Source organism: Nyctibius grandis, chromosome 1 (genome assembly GCF_013368605.1).
Source record: "Nyctibius grandis isolate bNycGra1 chromosome 1, bNycGra1.pri, whole genome shotgun sequence".
Taxonomy (NCBI): Eukaryota; Metazoa; Chordata; class Aves; order Nyctibiiformes; family Nyctibiidae; genus Nyctibius; species Nyctibius grandis.
In genome coordinates, this window is record NC_090658.1 from 126427805 (window position 1) to 126450979 (window position 23175).

Genomic DNA, 23175 nt, shown 5'->3' on the forward strand with positions numbered 1-23175 from the left:
ACTAACTACTTAATGGCATCATATTGTAATGCAGGTAGCCTTCTTCATCGACAAATTCAGAGAAGTGGCGTTCATTCATAAGGAAATTTTTCAGATGCGTTCTGTTCTTTTGGCAAATTATCCACTTAATATTTAAACAGTTCATAAAAAATTTAGGAAAGTTTACTTTTGCCTTGTTTTTCTTTAGATTACATAAAGTAAATTTGTCCTTCAAGTCTTACAAAAGCAAGTGTTAATCTTCTCTCTTGGAACATATCCAGTTGGACACAGTTTTAGCAAAGAGCAGAATCTAGCAACAGCAAACTGAACTCACATCCCAACACCCATAGGTATTGTTAAAAATAATTTTGCAGATAAAGAAAACTAAGCTAAGATGAATCTTCTATATACATTCAACTGCCTCGTGAGGCACTCATTCAACCACACAGTAACACAGCAATACAAAAAAGGTCGAGCAGGTTTGTTAAGACTTTCCTGTGGCATCAAATTCCAGAACGCTGCCTACGTACTTCTAAGCTTCCCTCCCCCCTCAAATTGCTAACATTACCTCTAGATTACTTCGCAACAGCTTCTCTTCTTCCAAATCCTTCTTTAGTTTTTCCAGTTCCCTCCTAACAGTAGTTAAGATATCAGAAACACAAGTTAGAGGGGGGAAAAAAAATTCCCATTACTGAGAACAAGAAGTACAGGCCTTGTTTAAATTTTACAAAAGGAATTCACATAACAACTGTCCGATGCTACATCTTATAAATAAAACTTACATGTAAGTACATGCCCACTAGTGAACTTGTACTCAAATCTGTTGAACCACAATCCTCCACCAACTCCCAACACTTCTTACCTATCACTATGCACCTATCGCTAATTTCTAATCACAATTTTAAGTAGGCAACTTAAAATTTTGTACTGTTATTTTACTCGGAGAGTTGAATTTAAGCTAAAATAACCCGGCAACTTCTACCTAGAGAACAGAAATTCTTTAGAATAGAAAGTTCCTAAAACATGCTTTGTTTCATAAGTATGTTCAGGCAAGAAAGCGCTAAGAATTATAATCAATTCGCAGAAGAACTAGTTCATTAATCTCCAGAACTCATAATTTACTAGTTTGCTTTGGAGACCAACTGATCCTGCTGCTTTATAACCTCTCAAGAGGTCACTCTAGAAGTCGGTTTGGTTAGCACGAGTCATCATTTAAATCGTGCCAAAATGAATGTCTGTGCTGTAAAACTAAAACCAGGAAAGGTAAATTTCCTGCAGATTGGTCTTTACTACATTTACTCAAACATCAGTTCCATTTTAGTTCTACATCATTCTCCAAACACAACCCTACCCACATGCACACAGGTGATGAGGCCACTATGATCACCAATTTGTAGAGCTCAGTAATATCTTTCCCTACTACCAGCCATGTCAATACTGCAATTACTTGTGTGCAGTGTTACACAAGGCCAGCATATGTACTTATGTTAAATACCACAAAAATTATCTACTTTTCCATACGGTGAAAGTACTGTTTAAGAAATATTTCAAAACCTGTAATGAATGCAGGAGCACAAAGTAGGAAGGAAAAAAGGTTTACAAATTCCAAAAATACTGACATAAAATTTGTACGTATTTAGGACATCTAGTTGGACCAACTTCTAAAGAAAGACATTCTGAATTAATATTAATATAGAACAGCCATTTTTTTTATTAAGAAGTTTGGCATTCAAGACATTTGGAAGATGTCTATATATCCTTATGAAGATTGAGAAGGATAATATTTACCCATGTTCTTTCTTCAGTGCATCTACTAAACCCATCAACTCATTAATCTGAGTCCTGAGCTCTTCCACAGAGATTTTTTCATTATCTGCCTCTCCTTTAAGCTGGATGTCTCCAGGAAGGAAGTTGAGTATAACAGAACTTGGTCTCTGAGATGAAGATGGAATTGGTGAACTGAATGCAGATGGCTGAAAAAATACATCAGTAGAAAGCTAAGAAATGAAATCTTACTGAATACTTACAGCATACAGGTTGTACTGTTATGGGAGCTACATGTGCACAAATTCCCTTAATTTTCTACTCAAAAGGTCCAATTCAAATGGGCTACTGTATTACATGAGATACAGTTATTTTATACAGCTCTTTATTAAGCATTTCCCTGAAGTTCCTCTAGTCACTGAAAAAAAAAATGATTTAATGGAGCCCATTGGTTCATTATAAAAAAAACTTTTGTGCACCTTTCTGATATGCTCAGTTGTTCTGGCTGTCAGGAGACTAAAAGGCTGAGCAGACATGACATTTATCTGGGAAATGATACCATGGTTTCATGCTACCTGATACAAGTTCTCATCAGAACTGATGAACTTTATACTAAAATTTATAATAATACGAACTTTACACTAAATGGCATTGCTCACTTGCATTTAAATACAATCATTTGCATTTAGGTGGTTGCATCAGTCTAAACTGGAAACACGAGCAGGATGAACAGAACACCTAGCTACCTGGTACTCCTCTAGCTCCTTGGTATCATACCTTTTTCATTTCAACTGGCTTTGGTTTGGCACTTTCTTCTTCTTTCTGCACCTTCAAATTTTTTTCTGGACTCATATTTTGACTTGCCTGGTAAACCATTCATAAAAAAATGAAAAGGTTTTCAGAATTAAAAAAAAAAATGTAAAAGCAAATAAAAGAATTGTCACATTTGTAAAGATGCAATAGAAAAAAGAAAAAAAAAACCCCAAACTTAAATTGCTAGACTACCATGGTTTTCTTTCCCTGCCAGTCACCATCTGTGGATGTGTTTAAGAAAAGACTGGACATGGCACTTAGTGCCATGGTCTAGTTGACAGGGTGGTGTCAGGGCAACGGTTGGACTCGATGATCCCAGAGGTCTCTTCCAACCTGATTGATTCTGTGATCCTGTGAACTTTCCTTCCCCACAATACTCATTCATCTGAATTTAAATCAAACATTGGAATCTTGAGCAGGATTTTCAAGCATCTCTGGAGTACTTACGTCCTTGATGCTTTTGGGAGCCTGTAGGTGCTTCCGTAAAACACAAACAACATTAACAGGCAGTAACTGTAGATGGTAACTGGCATGACTAAACTATACAACATGCGATGACGTAAATTGATTTCAAGGACTCTGCACCACCTGGTTCTCATGCTCTGACAATCTCATGTCTTAGCACATGAGATCATGAGTCCCATATTGCAGCAACATTAAAGCTGTGGCTGCCCCCTCCCTGGCAGTGTTTAAGGCCAGGTTGGATGAGGCTTTGAGCAACCTGGTCTAGTGGAAGGTGTCCCTGCCTGTGGCAGGGGGGTTGGAACTAGATGATCTTTAAGGTCCCTTCCAACCCAAACCATTCTATGATTCTATGATTCTAAATTACAAATTTGTCATGGCCAAAGACTATATATTGTTAGGCTTGTAAGGCACTAAAGACACTTTCAGAGTTGTGTCTATGTACACCACCCGTTTCATCATCAGTGATGCTAGAAGAGCTGAGTACTTACTGCAGCAATACCCCACAGAACAGAAAGACTTCTGCAGCTGCAACGCAGTTGTATTGTTTCTCTTACATACACTTCCCTTCTGGGAATGGATATTCCTGTAGACGAAGTCTATAGGAATAGTCTATAGTCTCCTTCCCAGTGCAATCCTGTTTCCTGGGAAGTTAGTTCTGAGTTCACTACTACGAAAACACACCCAATATACTCACAGGACAACTGCTATTGAAACGTGAGGGCAGCCTCCTACCAGGCATCTTGGGTCGGTTTGCAGTGGGGTGTGATAGATTATCTGAGGTAGCTATTACATCATCAAAGCTTAACAGATCTAGAAGAAGATGAAAACACAGACAACCATCAAGACCAGAAGGTTTTGCTGCGTACTTTTTTATCACTTTTTTATCACTTTTTTCCTTAAATAAAAAAAAAAGAAAAAAGAATTTATCAGAATTCTTACTGTTTCAAAGATTTTCAGCATATACCACACAAGCCATATGAAACAACTACATGACTTTGGCATATCTGGGAAATCAAATTTTCCCTCTTGAAAAATATTAAGAGTTAATTCAACTAGCATTTAAATTCAAGTTCTCAACAGAAGCAGCACTACATAAAACAGATCTAACCACTATCTGGAGAAAAATACATTTATGACTTTTTTTGAGAGGTGCCATATTCAACTACTTAAGACAGCACATTTTCTTGTTGCTAAACTTGCAGGGAAAGCATGAAAATACAAGTTTAGTGACTAACACAAAAATAAAAGCAACATGGTAAAGTACATGTCCACAGGTTCATGAAAGTAAGTTAACAAGATATTAACTACAAATTTTTCTGTGCAGGGAGGTTTTTTCATATGCAGTACTTTCTCTAAAGAAAATATACAACTTCATAAAGTCTGTAGTAAAACATTTCAAATCTCTATTCTCATACTTTATTAAATCATACAGATCTCTTTGCTGATTAGTCTCTTTATGCTCATAGCTCTAGGTAAACTCCCTCTTAGATCAGTAAAAATTCTTTACATACTATGGGAAGAGGCAATCTTAGGAAAAAATTTATTAATAGGAAGAACAGAACATATCAAATCTAATAGCAGAAGTAGTTCACCTCGTTAACAACTGGACTTCTTAACTGTTTCCCCACAAAAATAACAATAATACTTACCTGCCAACAGATATGCAATGAGATAGGTTTTTGATTTAAGCACTGACATAAGGTTATGGATATTATATTATATGTGATTTTACAACACAAAGTCATTAGACTTATTCTAGAGACTCTATAAATGTTTAACTAAAATGCCACACAGCATTTATATGCACACCAAAATTAACATTCAAGGTTTGGGGTTTGGGCTTGGGGGGGTGTTTTGTTTTGTTGTTGGAATTTATTTTTTTTTTAATCCCTGATTTTTACATGACATTATGATTTATCAAACAGAAGCTATGATGCTTTCTTTCCCTATTTTCTCATTCATTTTGAAGCTACAGCAAGAGGTCAGATAAGAAAAAAAGCCCTAAGAACACCGGGCCAAGACCATTCATGCCACTTCAGTGTTTGGATGACTTAAAATCATCTGATTACTCCAAGTTTTACTCATGCTTAGTCAAAACTAATTTATACCTGTAGGAACTAAGCTTTCCTCTGAATGTTTTAACTGATTTTAATGTCTTCTACTCTGCGTTACTATCCTTGAAGTTCTTAAAATATTCACATCTTTCGGACGTCCCTGAACTTACCTACACATCATCTACTTCATCTTCTGTTCCCTTGTTGAAATGCAAGCTTTTATAACACTGTTACCAATCAGGTTTGCTGCTTTTTCATGTTATTAAAGAGAATGTAAAGACAGTGTTTTGTAAACATGTAATCATATTTGCAATTAAAAAAAGCGGGGAAGAAAAACAAAAGACGAAGAAACAGAAGAGTGATGAACGGCAAGCGGCTGACGGAAAAGAGGGTGAGGGAGAAACAAATAACTATGAAGGTATTTCTGTTGTAGTCTGTGCCAATAAAATATTTAACTTAGAAGTCAAGCAACAGTGACCAAGGGGTATATCTTCATGTTCTTTACTCAATCATCAGTAATCCCAGAGCACTAACCCATGCCAAAATGTAAATCAGGATTTGCGTTAGTTAGGTATTATTAAAAAGATAACAAGAAGGCAGGAAAAAAATTATATATGCCCTTTCCCCCATCTCAGTAATTGTTGCCTGTAAATTATCCTCCTTTTGTCATTCTGCAGAAATGACAAATCATCTGGCAGTAAATTTAAATAAGAACTGTAAATTGAATTGCTATTATGATTGTAATGCCAGCCCTGTCTCCATGAATAAAGTAAACATCAGGCATATTAAGAATATGAAGAACATTAAGAACATATAAAGAAGAATGTGTACTTCTGAAAAAAACACAGTATTTGACAAGGCTTGAAGATGAAGACTACTACAGTCTTGGAATTGTATATGATTTAAAGATAGATGGTGGGATGACACTAAAGCCAGGACGTTTTTTCTATCTGTAAGAGCTTCTAAAGGAAATTGCTACACCTGAGACAATTGCTCAGCATTAAAATATTACCAGCACATTACAGTCAAAGGGAATTCTGTCTGTACTTGTAATTTTCTTTTTACCTTTCCATGTTGTTGCTTTGGTATAGGGAAGAAATCAAAACACAGGCTGGTGGGGATTAGGGTTTGTGGTTTTGGTGGTGGTAGTTTTGTTTGTTAGTTTTGTTGTGGATTTGGGGAGTTTGTTTGTTTTTCTTTTTAAAAAGCATACTTAATTATCTTAGGAGAAAGCTTGTCTCCACTGAAATCAACAGAGATACAGATGAAACCCACTGAAAGTTCACAATTTACACTCATTTCAATCAGTAAAGCGATTTATCAATTAACTTTCTTACAGACAGCCTGTGAGTAATTGTTAAAGGAAATCCCATCATAGTGCCAAAAAAGCAATACCATACATCTGGGGATAATTTGAGTCAAAAGATTTTAAGGCTGAGCGAGTGCATCTTTCTTTCTAGAAAGATGAACTAAGCTTAAATAGTTACTCAGGACAGACTATTAGAAATGTGTCTTCTGCCAGCTTAACATGGATCCATACATTTCAGAACTGTTAGGAGCTTTAACAGATACAATTAGGTGAGAGGTTTTGTTAAGATTTGTGAACGCTTCAAGTGCCTTCATACCAGTTTGTCTTAAAAAGCCTTCACAAAAAGAAGCAAAGCTGAAGGGGTGTCTAAAGAAATTATGGTTCCAACATCTCATGTGGCTGGGGTTTAAAAACCCATATTAGAAGTGAAACGTATCCAATATTTTCGAAGACAGACCTCATATTAATCTGCAGAGTAAGAGAAGATGACAGTCCTTTTTCCTGCTACTGGTCGTGCTGAGATTGCGCCCCAAAAATGCAGGGGACAGATATAAGCTTTAGAATATTTCAAATTTGCAGTCGAGCAATAGTAAGGTATTTGCTACAATTAAGCATATGACTAACACGTTAACTTTCAAAAATACTATTTTACAAGACTTATGATACTAAATAGCCAACACTAGTAGATTCAGTGCCCAAAGGCCTCATAATTGCATAATTTGTGTGTACAGGAAGATAAAGCCATTCAACCTACATACACCAGAAGTGCTATAAGTATTGAACACATTTCGCTATAAACACTAGGTTTGGCTTATCAATAGCTGGACTGTATTGTTTTAATTATCTTTTTTTTATTCCTTCTTTAACAGCTAAGGAAAACAAGCATTCAAACAAACAAAAAAAGCATTTTAAATTGAAACCCAAAAACTTTAGTATCAATAACTGCAACTGAAAATTATGCTTATGACGTTAAGAAGAGGCTATGTGTATGGCATAAAGCATTTGGATTTCCTTAGAGATTGTTATCTTACCAAAATGGAGAAGGGTAGGGTAATTTCCTGACACGTAAGAAGGGAAACATGGCAAACAGGATAGGAAACAAAATCTGGAAAGAAAAGTCGAGGAGAGGAATGTCTAGAAAAAGATTCTGAACAAAAAAATTATTTTACAAAGCAGGAAAAAGAAACATTTGTAGAAGAAACAGAATCGCTTTACATGTTCAACATGCTAGTATTACAGCTTTAGTCTTTCACAGTACTTTAATTCTAATTGAACAGAGAAACATTTATGCTATATTTTTCAAATAAAGCTTCAATAGGAGGTATTTCAACATGATCAATGTTTCTGAATGCTTTTGAGTATTTGTCCTTATCTGATGGCTGGGGGCCTAATTTTGGTATGGGGTGGGTCGTTTTTTCCTGTAGATACAGAATATTTACAGCTTCGCCTTAGGCTAAATTGAAAGTGGCTCAAGCTACACCACACTTCGTGGTCAAACTAAGTTAAAAAAAAAAAAAAAAGACCTATACTTAAAGAAATTGGTTTTCTAAAAATTCATTCACTTCAGGATCTCAATCTAAAGGGGGGGAAAAAAACAAACAAACAAACAAAAAACAAGAAAAAAAAAAGAGAGACTCTGGTAATGCAGTTGCCAACCCCAGTTATACATTTTCCCCCATGTTTTAGTATCCATTCTAGTTCTTGTAAGATTAAACAATCTTAAACTTCATATAAGGACCCAACATCCTTGGAGCTTTATATAGCCTTAGTTGCTGCATGAAGTATTAAGTCTTTAGCAGCAGAATGCATACGGGGACATAAAGCATGAGATTCATAACATTTTAGTGGCAGGAGTTTGGACTAGTCTCTTTTCACAAGAGTAGTAAAACAAATGACTTACGCAGATTGTTTTAAACAAGGGCAGTTTCACGTAACAGGATTTTTGAAACTTTCCTTAAACAGCAGCTCCTTGACACTGTCAGTGCTGCATCCCTGCACGGACTGCCTGAGCCTCTTTTGCTTGCTCTGCACCAAACAAGGACCACTAAACAGATCTCACCCACTTGCTTGTTATGCACCCTGTCCCCTGCCCCATCTAGGTATTAAAAGCTTTAATTTCTCCATGAGCCTTTAAAATCTTATGTTAGCAAATCAGAACTCATAGATTTTTTTTTCTAAACCTGTATAAAATCTGGTTTTTTATACCTATGAATACCTAATATCATAGCTACTGTGTTGCCACTCGGATTATTAATGATGTCAAGATAATTGCACCTAAATTAAAAAGAGTCCATCTGTTTCATGGGGAGCTTCTTCCTCGGGATCAATGATACTATGCTATAGAGTAACACATCTAGCACAGTCCTAGAGATAAACATGGGAGTAGTAGGACAAGGCTTACATTTTTAAGGCTAAGTTGTGCATCGCTCTTTCATCTCTCAACTTACTTTGGCCTGAAAGTTTTTCTTCTGTACCCTCATTCAAATTCATCTTTCAATGAGGCAACAGTTAAACTGCCAATTCAAAATCTTTAAAACAAGGCATATCACAGCATATGCACAGATTTTACTGGGGAATAAAAAAAACCAAACTTATAAATACTTTAGAGTAACACTAATAATATTTGTAATATTTCCAGGATATTTCAATACCTGTTGAAGTCCAGCTTTTTGTGGCTCAGAAAAATGTGCTCAGTTCAGAACTAACCTTTCCTCATACAGAGCATTCAAGCTTAGAAGCACATTTTAAAATGCTTAATGGAAAAATCAGTAGTACTTTTTTCTATTCATAAACTGCTTCAGTTTTTTAAATGCATTATTTTTATCTCCCAGATGAATTCATTACACTTTAGGACCAACTATTCTACAACCTAACTGGCCTAAAAAAAAAAAATCAAGTTATACTATTTCAAAATGTATTACTACTGAAATCTTTTCTGAGATGAAAGGCTGCATTTGAGATATGCAAGCCAAACACCACAGGTACAATTCACTAAAGCTTTTTGGCAGTGGATAATCATACAACAAAAATAATTTAGAGTTTAAAAAAATATGCCCACAGCAGATGATCTCTGCCTAAGAGGCACACGGAGGACTGAAATCAGTTGCACTGTCAGTAAAGGACAAAAGGTAACTATATAGCTCAGAGAGCCTGTTCATCAATGTGGGTGTTTTAACCAGTATCAAGGGTTTTACTGGACAAATTTAGATTTAAAGGAGATGCCAGGTTTGGCTCCAGGTGCATTAAGCAAAGCCATAAGCATGAAATTCAAATGTTCAATGCTCCATGCTGGCCCAAATTTAAGTTATGATAAAGTCATAATCTACAATAGCTATGAACTTAACCACAGAATGCTGAAGGTAATGGCATTACTAAAAATACACAAATTAGCTAGAAAAGCAAAAGTTATCTGAAATGCAAGAGCAGAACAGAACCAGTCAGTAAGGAAAACAATTTAATAAAAACACAAGATAAAAGCAGCAGCAAAAAAACATGCTTTCAAATTAGAAGAACAAACCATTACCTATGTTTCTCCCTTCCTGTCATCTGTTACAATACAGAGCTCATCAGCTACCTCCAAACAGCCTACTGACATCTGTTCATCACTTGCTGACTCTTACCTTCAGATACTACAGCAGTTCTAAAAAAATATACTTTCTACTGCACAGGCATAATCACACTCCATGGCATTTTGAGTAAATTACTTAAAAAGCTTATTCTAACCTCGTAAAATACTGCAATCCAAACAGAAAGACCCAAAAGAACATTTATTCTTTTCTTACCTGATTCTTTAGAGCTCTTTATCAGAAGTGAATCTACCTCTACTGATTTTGGTCTAAGTGGTAATGGTTCAGAGTCTAACTTTGGTTTTGCTACTGGCTCAACTTCAGATTTTGGTCGAAGAGAAACAACTTCGCCATTAGATCTGTAGTAAGAAAAAAACAAGATATACCTAGTCAAGACATTAAATAGTTTGCAACTGAAACATACCAAGAATTAGAAGTAAACTGAAAAATTTCAGTAGATTTTATAATTTTCTAAAGCCTTGCTTAAAATCAAGTATTTTAGAGAGCAATTCTAATCCTATAAAAGCCAATTTTTCTGTTCCAGCTCCTGCAGAGTTGTCAAACATATACAATCCCCTTGTAAAAATAATCCAAAACTTTTACTACAGGGCACATTTTTGCACTTAAATCTAAAATATTACACTTCAGTGCAAGAGGTAACAAGAGAGCTGAATAGCACCTTCAGTAATATCTCTTGAATTATTCAGAAACATACTCAGACTCCTTGATATGAAAATTTTGCTGTAAAGAAAAAAGCTGCCAAGAACAAGTTATTTCTTTATTCTGTACCCAGAAAGTACTTTGTATATATGGCTTTTATTCTACCATGCATTCTTTGTATGTCTGGTCACATCATCCAGGGACAAAAAAAAAACCTCACCAAAAGAAACACACACACAGAAAGAAGAGATGACATTTTCCTTTACAATTCTTGCCATCATTTATGCCACAGCATAAAAATAAAGTTGAAAAAATGGATCAGTTGTCAGCTGCAATGTGTCTCTGTCATTAACTCATCTCCCAAATCCTTTATTTGGAAGTCTTACTGCAGTAGAAAAAGAGATAGCAGCCTTATCTTCCTATATCAATGTTATACTTTCAGACATTTAAACATATTTAAATACACCTAAGTTTTAAAGTTTTCAGTTTTTAAAGGACCACAGTTTACTACAGACCTCTATTTAACTGCATGTGTACCCCTTTATATCCATAATTATTTTCTAAAATGAGGGAGACGAACAGTACTTGTGTTTTTTTTAAAAAAAAAAAAAATCTTTACTTGGAAAACTCCAAAATACCAAGTGATAGAACACAATTACATACTGGAAACCTAAACAGAAGTAAAGTGGCAATGGTCTAACTCTTCAGTCGGGCATCCAATGTTCGAGGGTTGTGCAGGGTGGGATCAGAGGCAGCTCTGCCTAGATTGTCCTCTGTTGGAGTCAACCGTCCAAAGTATGTGCCTTACCCACATTCCCTTTCCCCACTGCCCACCTCCTCACTGTCTTCTCCCTTTAGATATTCTTCCTTTTGGTTCAGCTATACAGGACCTGCTGTAAAAAAAGATAAACCTTGACACATGCCTGCTGCCACCCTGTATCTTTGCAGGTATTTAAGATGCAAGCTCTTTGATGCAGCAGCTGTCTGCTCCTTTATTTGTACAAGGCCAAGTTCATCATGACTTTACTTTCTCATGGTTCTTTCACGTCAACTAAACATCCCAAAGGGATAGTTACCCATCAGCAGTTTAACTACAGTTTTGGGTAAGGATCTGGTAAATACTTTGACGGAGGCAGAAAGGGAAACTATGTGTTGGGGATTGTACTGATGCAAAACCAGTCTTTTAATAAAATAAATAATTCTTACAAACTCATGAGAAAAAAAAAATTAGAAGTGGACCTAAAAGAAAAAGTGAAAGATTACTTGCTATTACCCTCCCTATTTGTCCAGTAACTCAACTGAGAATACTCAAGGCAGAGACTGGATGTGGCTATGTAGTAAGTGCTTTCTTCCCCAGAAAAGCACATGAGCTACATCGAGTATCTTTATCACAGGTACTAACTGTGCTCAACTCTTCCTTTTCGTCTATCTTACTCTATATAAAGTACTGAAACATTGAACGTTGATGCAGCTCAAATCTTCAGGTTTTTTCTAACACAGTAATTCTCAAGTGCCACATCCACAGATTCTTTTACACCATATGGCTACTGTAGCTACAACTTCTTCATTATGGGGCAGGCTTAAAGCAAAGCAGCCCACACATTTGTAACTCCACCTGCCCCATGGTTAGTTATGTTGTAGTATTTACTCTGAGATGGATTCAATGTCTCAAAGAATTAGAAAGTTATAAGTTCACATTGATAAAGACTTCAAGAATCAAGACACTGGTAGGTGTAGGGAAAAACTTATCCTTGCACCCTTTTCACCCTTGAAACGCATGTTTCTTCCCACCTCATCCATGAAGGAAGATTGAACAACAAACCAAATAAAATATACTTGGTGTATACAATTTAAGTTATACTGACTTGGATACAGATGATGGCAAAACAGGTTTATCTGGACGTTTTGGGTGCAGAAGCCCTGCTCTCAGTAAGCTGTTAGTCTTGCTTGGAGGAATAGGCTTCTTGGGTGGTACTTGAGGAGCTTGTGGCTTCAAAGGCTTCTGATCCAAAGCTCCTTTTTCATCTGACAAAATAAGTCACCATAACATTTTAAAAACCCATGTTGTCTAGAATTCTTACAATGTTAATCAATTCGATAGCAACTGCTGTCAGAAATACTTTCTTTGAAGATCAAAGTGAAAAACAGATATACAAGTGTCTGAAGGGATACCTTATCAAAACACACAAACTACTTACCTGAACTTACAAAACATTATGTTAAAGTAAGCAAAATGTCTTTCTAGTAACATGAAACAGTAGTAAGAAATTATGGATTCACATTATTGCACTGCAAATGACAGCTAAGAACCAAAAATCTCTCTGTACTGCTGCTGCTTTCCCTCTTCTATGAATTCACCTTATCTCCTCTTAAAAAGGTAGAGCTTGTTTTTTTTATTTTGTTGTAGCTAGACTTCTTCATACATACAAAACAGCATAATTTATCTATGGAAAAAAGGAGAAAAAATTAATACTTATCTGAATGACTAAATTTATTTTAGATAACCTCTATCTTCCTACACATTCAAGATACAGATTAAGTATGGAAAAATCAAACAAAACAAAAAGTTATGTTTATTGTTTAATGACTGCATCATCTAATTGAATACCATCCAGAGAAGCTGCCATATAACACGTGGCACTGAAAAACTCAAGCTGCTTCATAACTGTTAGTTGAGTAGTCTTCAACCTATGTTCCCCAATCACACCTTGTGGGATATCCAGAGTGTACCTGCTACTTCTCCTGGTAAAACTATGCTACAGCTCAGCCAGGCATGCATAAAGCACTGGGGATTTAAAAGATTATTGTTACGTTACAGTAAGCAGTTATAGTCCTTTACAGTTAGGGCAGTAAATCAGTAAATTGGGATGGAGAGACTGACCCTCAGCTTTGGTTGCCCCCATATTCTCCTTCTACTACTTTCCTTGTAACCAAGCATTGGTCTAATGTTTACATATGCTATAGATTTGGGGGTAGGGTTGGAAATTTGGTTCAGCTCCATCCCAGCTAAGTGCCTGAAGTGCCAGGTCTATGACTGACTTCCTTTGGACAAGTCCCGCAGCCGCTGGATATGAACAAAAAACTTAAACTGGTTGGCATCCCCTTCCAGTCTCTCTTAGGATGGAGTTAAAAAAATTACAATACGGCAGTGGAAGGTTTTTGCCACGTGGTGGTGCTGGCTGTCCCTGTAAAACAGCCTGTTCCCAGTGCCAGCCACCTCTGCCTACTGATCCTGTATTCAAGATTTAAATTTTAAATGCCCAACAGCAGTCAGTATTACCGAAAATCAATTAGCTTTATTTTAGCTATGCTGAACACAAGTTGACGTCTTTTGTTTTTTAAGAATAAGTGAGTTCATAAACAGGGCAGAAAAAAATGCTGTCATCAGATTGTATTCTTGAATTATCATCTGTCAGTTTTCCCTTCAATTACTCCCACTCAAAATCTGAATATAAAAACCGTCCACAGCTAAGTGGAAAAAGTTAATACCAAGGGTCACGATTCACCACGAGCACAGAAACTGGACGATTCTGTGGGACAAAATGGCATGGCTCTTTTTTTTGATTTTGCTCCGCAATGAAAAAGACAAGGGTTGGCTAAAAATGAGCAGTTTAATAATGAAAATAAAAATACTAATCTGAAGACATTTACAAGTGGACAAAAATTTCTATATGATACTACTAAGAATCCTTCACTGTAAATACAGAAATGCTTATAGGAGTATTGCTTTTAATTTTTGATCAATTTTTGATTGCAATTAAAGGCAGATTTATTAGTCTCTCAATAAGCATTAAAAAATTACATGGTTTGATAGCTTGTGATTAGAGCTGCTCAATTAATATTTTTTTTCTGAAAACTAATTACAGTACAATTTTATACTTCATAAATTTAATCACTAGTATCAACATGGTTATTTTTCCACAAATAAAACTGCACTGATACATGAGCGTTTCTTCTAGTAAAACAAGACTGCTATCTAAATAAGTAACTTTTAAGACCCAACCTTCAACTGAATACAAGACAAAATTATCCTCCATCATTTCGTGTACCACAGTAAAGGATGGTTCCCTACCTTACTTAATTTTTCAGCAGCTTTCATGTTCCTAAGCATTTTAAATGGTGTCACTCAATATTTTTTTTCTATATTCCTCCACAAACAGTTGAAGTCAGCTATGCAAAGGTTAACACCATCACACAAAGAGAACCAGTCTAAAATTAAAACTTACTTCAGCTTAAATTAAACTTATAAAGAGCCAAGTGATCAAAATTTCTAGAATCAAACAGTTCATCTCAATTCACACCTGAAGATACTGTTCCAACAGATAAAAACAATTTGTTCACTCACATGCAGAGGAAACATAGCTGGTTTTAACAAATATTCTTCATACAAAACACGTGAGAACGTGCTTTGTTTGAAATGTAGGTTATAAAAACTGCCCAAGGAGGCCAAGAAACCCATGGAGCAGGCTCACTTGTTGAAATGCTGCTTAGCCATGGTCAGCCACAGTTCACTATTTGCAGAGCAGAGTATGTTTTTGTGATATGCTTAAGCTGCAGTAACATCAGAATTTCTTCTTTAAGAACAAACCAGCACGTTTGTTTAAGCTGCTGACTTTTAACACAATCAAAACAGTTTAACAGTTTGACTTGGCAAGTTTTTTAAATATGAAAAGAAGCATTTTAGAAATGCGTTTGGGTAATAGCAGCTTTTCTTCTGAAGGTGTCCTTTAAATTTTAAGAATAAAGTGGTAAACATCTCCAAATTCTGTGGAACTGGAAAACATGGAACATAGCAAGAATTAACAGGACAAGATATCTCGATTTCTGAGCATTGTGACTGCAACATCTGTCTAAGGAGTCTTGTAACTGTTCCATGTATTTCTTTCAAAAATATTTTTCATCAGAGACTGACTTGGCCAGAACATTCAGAAGCAGCAACAAACATTTTCATTTCTAATAACTTACTATTCAAAATTGCAGTCCTGTCACAGAAGCATATTTAAATGAATTAAATAGTAACTATATTATTATGCAGTGCAATAAACATTTTTCAGAACGTAATGCAATAACAAGAAACACACATTTCATAAAAGTGTAGTTGTTCTTCTATTCACTCTAAACACATTTCCATTACATGATAGACATGAGAACTTCAGTAGATGGTATCAAGAGAATCTGTATGATGTCTTCCAAACACCTATTGCACAGAGCAGCCAAGCTAAAAACTGTAACTAGTTTACAAGAGCATAGTCCAAAATTCACTATGGAGAAAACTTTTTTTACCTTTTTCTTCAGGCCTCAAAGAAGGGAATTTCTTCTCTACAGTTGGCAATTCAGGCTTTGGAGCTGAATGCAAAAACAAACCATAGACAGTTCTCAGAGAGCTTTAATTACCTTAGTCACTAACTAAAAATACGACATACACCAATTTGTGTTTGTATTTTCTGCTTTGCAAGTACTGTAATGCCATTTATAAACACTCATTTGAGTCCAGCAAACTGTAGGCCCTCACTAAAATGTTTCCAAAGTAGGCTCCATCATAATTTTGAAAAATATATAGCAGCAGCATAATACATAAAGCATAAAAAAGGAAACCTCAAAGTGTGACTACGTGTGGCTGCATTACTAGGAAATACAAAGCTACTTCTGAATTTTCTTTTGAAGTCATTAATTGCTTCTGAAATTTAGTATTTCCTCAGACACGTACCACCATATATCTATACTACGTACCTGGAGTTTTAACTGGAGGCGGAGGTTTCTTTGGCTTCTGCAAAATGCAAAAAAAAAAAAAGTCAAATAAATAAACAGATACTCTCTATCAAAGACAGACTTATCTGTGTTTTGTTTTGCATACTGTAATGTCTAGCTTGTTTACTAGCTGATTTCAAAGTATTTCACAAAGGAGGCAATCAATTCACAGATACACAGAGAACTGGAGGACTTCCTCTGATATCTCCCAGACAACCGGTTGCAAAAAGAGGAATGAAATGCAGGTTTCTTCAAATCAGATCAGTGCTTCAGCAATATGCATGAGTAGAGGTACTAAGAAGTAAAAACTAAGAATTACATCTTTTCTAGTCCAAAGAATTGCTCTGATCGCACCCATTTTAATTGCAGTGTGTAAACCTCAATCTTAGTACAACGCAAATTTAAGAGAGTAATCAGGCAAATTTTTGAACTCAAAATGATCACTTTCACTGGAAAAAAAAAAGGTTCTAAATTAAGTATCAGAAGAACTGTTTCAATTAATTGACTTCTAAATACAACAGTGTAAGAAAAAAATAGCAGCGTTTGCAACATGAACACTGAAGTTACATGAAAAACATTGTTTTGAGCTGCTTTATCACTGTATATTTAAGGAGGAAAGATGGACAAATTACTCTAGCCATTAAAAATTTACAAAGCATTATGGTGCCACAGTTTGTACACTGAAAATAACTCTATTTTCAAACACAGTCACTTGTTACTTTCCTTAAACTGGTAAAATTGAATTTGACTCTCTCTCCTGTTGAAGGAGTACTGGCACCTGTCAGGACAGACATCTCAAACCACTTCATCCTCAGAATCTGATTCATGAAAATGCTCTAGAAGAGGTGTCTTTGTGGCTGTACTAAGGACAAGACTCACTGATCACAAAACCCTACAAAAACACCCTTTTTTTCATACAAACACTGCTGAAATTGTATGGGCTCAGTCTAATACACTCCTAAAATGCCTGGTAGTGGGTATTTTTGAAACAGTTGCTATGGATGGATTTCACTTCTGTGCCCCGACCGCTATTGAATAAGCTGCTCTTAATGCAGAAAGATTTTATTCTGACAAGTGAAATGTAATTAAGCAAGCATACTTTGTGCTTCCCAAAAAAGCAAATATATTATCCAGCTGTGTAGCACTGCTGCCTGTATCAAAAACAATAACACTGGAAGTTCAGCATCGACTTCCAGTTGTATGACTCTGATCTGTGTTTTTATTAAGTCGATATCAAATAGCTGATTACAATTATCAGCCAACCAATGCCTTTAATTTCAAAGCTCCTCAGTGCAAGGTGAATCCCTGTACTGAGACACACTACACAAAGCAGAATAAAGGATCAAAGCAAGGTCTGTCTACAGGAAACATTGTTTATGGTAAAAGAACAATTTTTTTCTCTCTCTCAAGGGAGCAATTGTGTATTGGAAAAGAGTGATACTACCTACCCACCCCTCAAATCAAGGTAGTTGTCTGTTACAGCATTTATGCCTTCCTTGCAAAGCTGAGAATTGATTTGAAAAGAAAACGCTGACTTGGAGTAACTAGACTTTCTGTGTATGTTAGGTAACTAAGGCTAAATACTAAGTTATTAACTATCTGTCGGGTTGTATCTAGCAATTCTCTGTGAATGTCTCCAATTCCAGATCAAATGGCACTAAATTACCATGAAAGTCTGAAACTCTGTTCTGCTGAGGTACAGGCTTCAACATTTAGATGTCCTGATCTGGAGCTGAATCCATCTCATCTGGGGATGATGCATGTTCATGAATTAACACAACCATCTTTGCTACGTAAACTTGTCAGAACCAACACATCATACTAATCTCAACAAAAAAATTATAAAATAAGAACCAAATTACAAGACCAAGGAGTACCACACAAAAACATGGATTTCTTAAGTTAGCACACGAGATGGTGGAAAAAAAATATTTCTAGATCCCACCCAGAGGTTATCCTTAACGCACTGCAACCTACTGGCAAGTCTTAACATGGAACAATCCCTGTCGGTCCCAGAGGGGTCATTCAGCATTTTGCAATCATAGTTACTTATAGGACTACAGATGGAAGAGACCTACTTACCTCCTTTCAAAACAGTAAGGTTTAATTCAGTAATCAGTTACACATAACATCATGTTATCAGAACTATATCCTTTTCTATATGATGTAATCATCCTCATTAATTACAGTTAATCTGGAAAAACACGTCTCAGTTTAATATTTAAGGAGAAGTTTTAACACAAGCATTAACCTTTAAATCTTTCCTCTTTGATATAGCTAATACAAGACAAAGTTAAAAACTGCCACAACTGTATTAATATTTTAAGCAGCATAAAGTGCTGTGAAGTCTTTTATTCCTTGCATTTCCATCAATACCTTTTTGTGATACTAAACTATACACGTAGAACTTACAGGGAAGTCTTTATCAGATTCTTGTATTTGTACAGCAAAATTATCTGGGAAGACTCCTTCTTTACCATTGAGTTCTCCTTTCCACCAGCCTGGCTCTCCAGTGTCCTAAAACAAACAACAGGACATTTCAATCAATGTTTACTTCTTCCCCAGAACAGATACAGTTACAGGAACAACATTTTTGCTTTTACTCACAATATAAAATAATTATTTGTCTAAAATAAGAGGAATACTTCGGCCACCTTAGCAAGGGGAAACAGCTACAGATCAGATCAGGTTTGGTGACTTTTTGTTTGTTTTCTAAAAAGCATGATGAAATCATATTACACCATATATAAGATAAGGGTATAAGGATAAGACCTGCACAGGGAAGGAAAGCACATAAAACCAGTTATGACCCAATGCACAACATTCAATATTCTCAACTTCCTTGACCGGCAACTTATTCAGTAAATACTTCAAGTGTGAGTGGAGTAACACACAATTCTGCTAAATAAAAGTGATTCTGATGTGATTGCTCGGGTCCACTGGTCTGAAAAGGGTGAAGAAGCAAGAGGATATACCCTACTGAGGGAAAAAATAACCATATCAAGACATAAGAAAAAAAATTATTAGAGAATTAATTCAATGGCACAGAAATCCATTACATGATCTTACTGGATGGAGGCCTTAGTTTGCCCATAACAGAAAGTATGACGTTATTTGAATATTTTAGCAGCATAAATAACAGTTTTACTCTTTGCCTCAGATCCAAAACACTGCAGCTGTCACTCCTCCATACAAATCCAACTGGATTACTGCTGATATGGGCCACTGTTACCGGCACCAAGTAGTTCATCGCAAAGTTCAGTACACACAAGGACAATTCAGTGCTCAGTTCAGCTGAGACACTGAACAGATAAAGAAGGGGAAAAATAAAATATAAAATGAAATATTTTTTTAAAAAATCCCACCCCACATTAAACTAACGGAGAAATCGTCAGGAAAAAGACCTGAATGGGTGATTAGCGCTGAAAGTAAGTTTGCTGAAGTTTTCTTTCATTTCTCCCTCCATCATCCTTTCAAATTAAGTACTTTAGAGTCCAATGTCTAAACAGTGTGTAGTCATGGATGGGATAAGGCATCTATTGCTCAGCCTCATTTGGACAGTGCTGAGGCACGCTAGCAAGTCAGAGACAACTCCATGGAAAATTATGATATGCAAAACAAGCAGAAAAGAAATGGCTGAGGGGGAGAGGCTTTACTCAAAGTGAATGTGCTAGAAGAAAATGCCTTAAGACTTGCAAGATCAAAACCTTGGACCGAGTCAGCCACCTGACAGTTAAATTAATATATTCAGACTTCAGAACATTGTTTTGGAGGGAGAGCTCTGCTCTGGATAACTCTTCTTCGCTCCACTTTGGACCAGGGTATGCTTTGGGTAAATCAGTTTAAAAAGGACAGAGAGGCAAGAGATACGGTGAAGATAATCCTGTGGGGCAAGGGCTGTCGTGTTTAGAAATGTGCCTTCCATAACTACTCTTTTCCACTGTAATTACAGTCAGTAATACTGGTAATGTCGATTTTCTTGTTAAGAAAAGTGGCAATCTTTTCCATAAACTAAAATTTTGCTAAAGAAACAACGTGCTACTTTTCTTCTGCAACTGTGTGAAAGCTGAAATCAAAAAAAAAAAAAAAGAAAGAAACTTTCCACTTTTTTTAGGCAAGTCATTATTCCTTAATATAGCAGCACGTAAACAGTAATTAACAAAAGACTGCAGGGCACTGCAGGAAAATTAAGTATGGGTAGGTTCATTTCTTGTTAAAAACCATCTCTGTAACAAGATGACCTTTCAAAAAGGTGTTTTCAATATTCAACACAAATAGAAATATTCAACTAAATAACCATCTTTCTCTAAATAGCCAGACAGTATCATTAACTTCTGTATGGTTATTCTGAAATACCAAGTGTCTCTAACACCTGGACTCCATTCTCCTACTGAAAACATTTGCTCAGTCTTTTTCATAATATCTAGACCAAAATCAGTAGAGTACAGATCTTAATTTCTCACCTTTTGATGCAATAATACTTTCCAACCACCACCTCTAGGTCAGCCTGATATATCACCAGAGAAAAAGTACAAATTCTGAAGGTAAAAGGGCTATTTGCAACGCTTTTCCAAGTTCCTCACTGAGAAGGCATTTGGCACTGGGTGTACACTGATCTGACTGGCCTTTGAGGAATCTAAGATAACTTCCCACTCTGGAACAATCTTTAAGGACATCTGTATCTCCATCAAGTGCAGAAGCAAAGAGTTGACCCTCGCATGAGACAGATCAGTCTACAGGAATATCTACTCCAACAGACTCCTGCTTTCACATTTTACACGTTACCTACCTGCACAAAACCCACAAAAGCTATATAAATGGTTAAAGCAGACCGAACATCTTACCTTACTGATTATTTGAATGATCTCGCCTTCTTTAAAGCTGAGCTCATCATTTGAGCCTTCATAGGAAAATATTGTCCTGCAATATTCCTTGGCTGAAACAAAGCAGCACAATTACTACATTTGCATACCATGGGTAGCAATATACCTAATTCCAGCTCACTTGTGCTGTCTGAAAGGAGAGCTCAGAGATTATCACTATAATCACACTTCCCTTCTAGACCAGCCATCTGAAACTGCTTTGCAAATGTTCACTATGTCATTCATATCACAAGAAAAATAAGATTATATATTTACAGAGCAATGGAGATAAAACTTCGTGAAGTCAGTAGTTTAAGTTGTAAACATTTTTTCCACAACAGTAACTTAATTCAAGTACTCTGACTTCAGAGGGAGAAGACAGGAGCTATAATAGCCTATCTAACCCTCCCCATAGCACTATATATTCAATTTTGAGCTACTTTAGACAAAAATGGTTTCAAGGTTTTTATTGAGTTTATACTTTCTCAAAATGGATCTAAATTTCAAATTTGCAATCCTAATTAAATACATGCAATTGTTTCAAGGTGACATCCTTTATTAACACACACAATTACAGAAACTTCAAATACCCAAGCAGCGCACATTTGCTGAAATTCTACAGTGAAATCAAGTAGCTGAAGCAAAGGAATTCCCTGGCTAAGCACCTGAAACCAGAGCTCATCTGAGTGATCGACTCAGACAGTCACAGCCTCTTCTGCAAAAAGTTGAAAGAATAATTCCTTTCTTTCCATTTCATACCACTCAATAACTAATTCATTTAAAATTGTGATAATGATTTCAGGTAAAAAAGCAGGAGGATTTGTTTTCCTTTCCCACGCTAGAACAAAAACAACATGAGAAAGGCCAAAATATATTAATATAGAAGTCTTGATTGCAAAGCATTTTTTGCACCTTTTAAAATCCCAGCACATTTAAATTATTTAGTAGATAAAAAGGCTGGATTTCTGTATCTGACAGATTAAGAAATAGGAAGCAAACAAAATGGACTCTAATGTGCTGCCATAACCTAGCAGGTATTTGGCACTGACAGGACGTACAAGTGAGCAGCTGCCTCAACCCTCAGTCAGAAAACAGCACATCATCATCATTAGGATCATCTGCAAGTCAACTCGTTAACGACTGCCTTTTGCTGGATGGTAAGAAAATAAATGAGTGAGTTGCAGTTAAATCTTTTTGTTGTTGTGTTTTGTTTCATTCGAGATATAAAGCTGGAGTTTAAAGCAAGCACAAACTGTAGTCTTAAATAAAAACCTACCTTGGTCAGTGCCAACCACTGTTAAAATGCAAAAGCATGCCAAGCTTAAGAGATAGTTACATAGAGATATACACAGATATGTAACCATGTGAGCAATCCTAGGTGCAAGAACTTGCATTATTTTACTGCCTTATCTCGTGATCAAAGATGCTCAACTATAGATTGACTATATTGTGGTTTGTGAAGAACTACAAAAACATAAGCAGAACCATGTCAAAGAGATGAACATTTAAATCGAGGTCCAAAAAAAAAAAAAAACCCCCACACACACTGAAAAAAAAAAAATCAACAGGTACACTACAAATATCTATCAAATTCAGGGATTTTATTCATTAGTAATGAGTAAGTGTAACACAAGTGTAATATATTTCTGTATGTCCTGTAAAAATACATGCGTTTCCTTACTGCCCGGGGATTTGGCCAGTACAGCTGAACTATACAATCCTTCTCTTCTCTCCTCCTCCTCCAACCACTTCTCCCCTCCTCGCATACACCAAGTCCCACAACAGACAGAAGGTCCCCAGAAAGGTGACCTTCCACTCTGCTCCAGCTGCCAGGAAGGCTGGAGACGGGGAGCCCGGAGCCCTGCAGACTGCCAAGCTCCCCTTACGTGCCAGGCTGCGAGCCCCAGCAGTCAGCATCGCCCGAGAAACCCAACCACGCACGTTAAGGGTACGTA

General features: G+C 36.3%; 1 protein-coding gene across 1 annotated transcript in view; it reads right to left on the minus strand.

Moving 5' to 3' along the window:
• The window catches only part of CD2AP (CD2 associated protein), an 89126-nt gene that overhangs the window by 2889 nt on the left and 63062 nt on the right, over positions 1 to 23175 (minus strand). The window contains exons 8-17 of the mRNA XM_068397679.1: positions 21203 to 21294; positions 18771 to 18875; positions 16341 to 16377; positions 15894 to 15956; positions 12476 to 12635; positions 10167 to 10309; positions 3716 to 3831; positions 2521 to 2607; positions 1768 to 1952; positions 548 to 611 (exon numbers count right to left, since the gene is read on the minus strand). Of these exons, the coding sequence (XP_068253780.1) occupies positions 548 to 611; positions 1768 to 1952; positions 2521 to 2607; positions 3716 to 3831; positions 10167 to 10309; positions 12476 to 12635; positions 15894 to 15956; positions 16341 to 16377; positions 18771 to 18875; positions 21203 to 21294 (1052 nt within the window). The remainder of the gene's footprint in view (positions 1 to 547; positions 612 to 1767; positions 1953 to 2520; positions 2608 to 3715; positions 3832 to 10166; positions 10310 to 12475; positions 12636 to 15893; positions 15957 to 16340; positions 16378 to 18770; positions 18876 to 21202; positions 21295 to 23175) is intronic.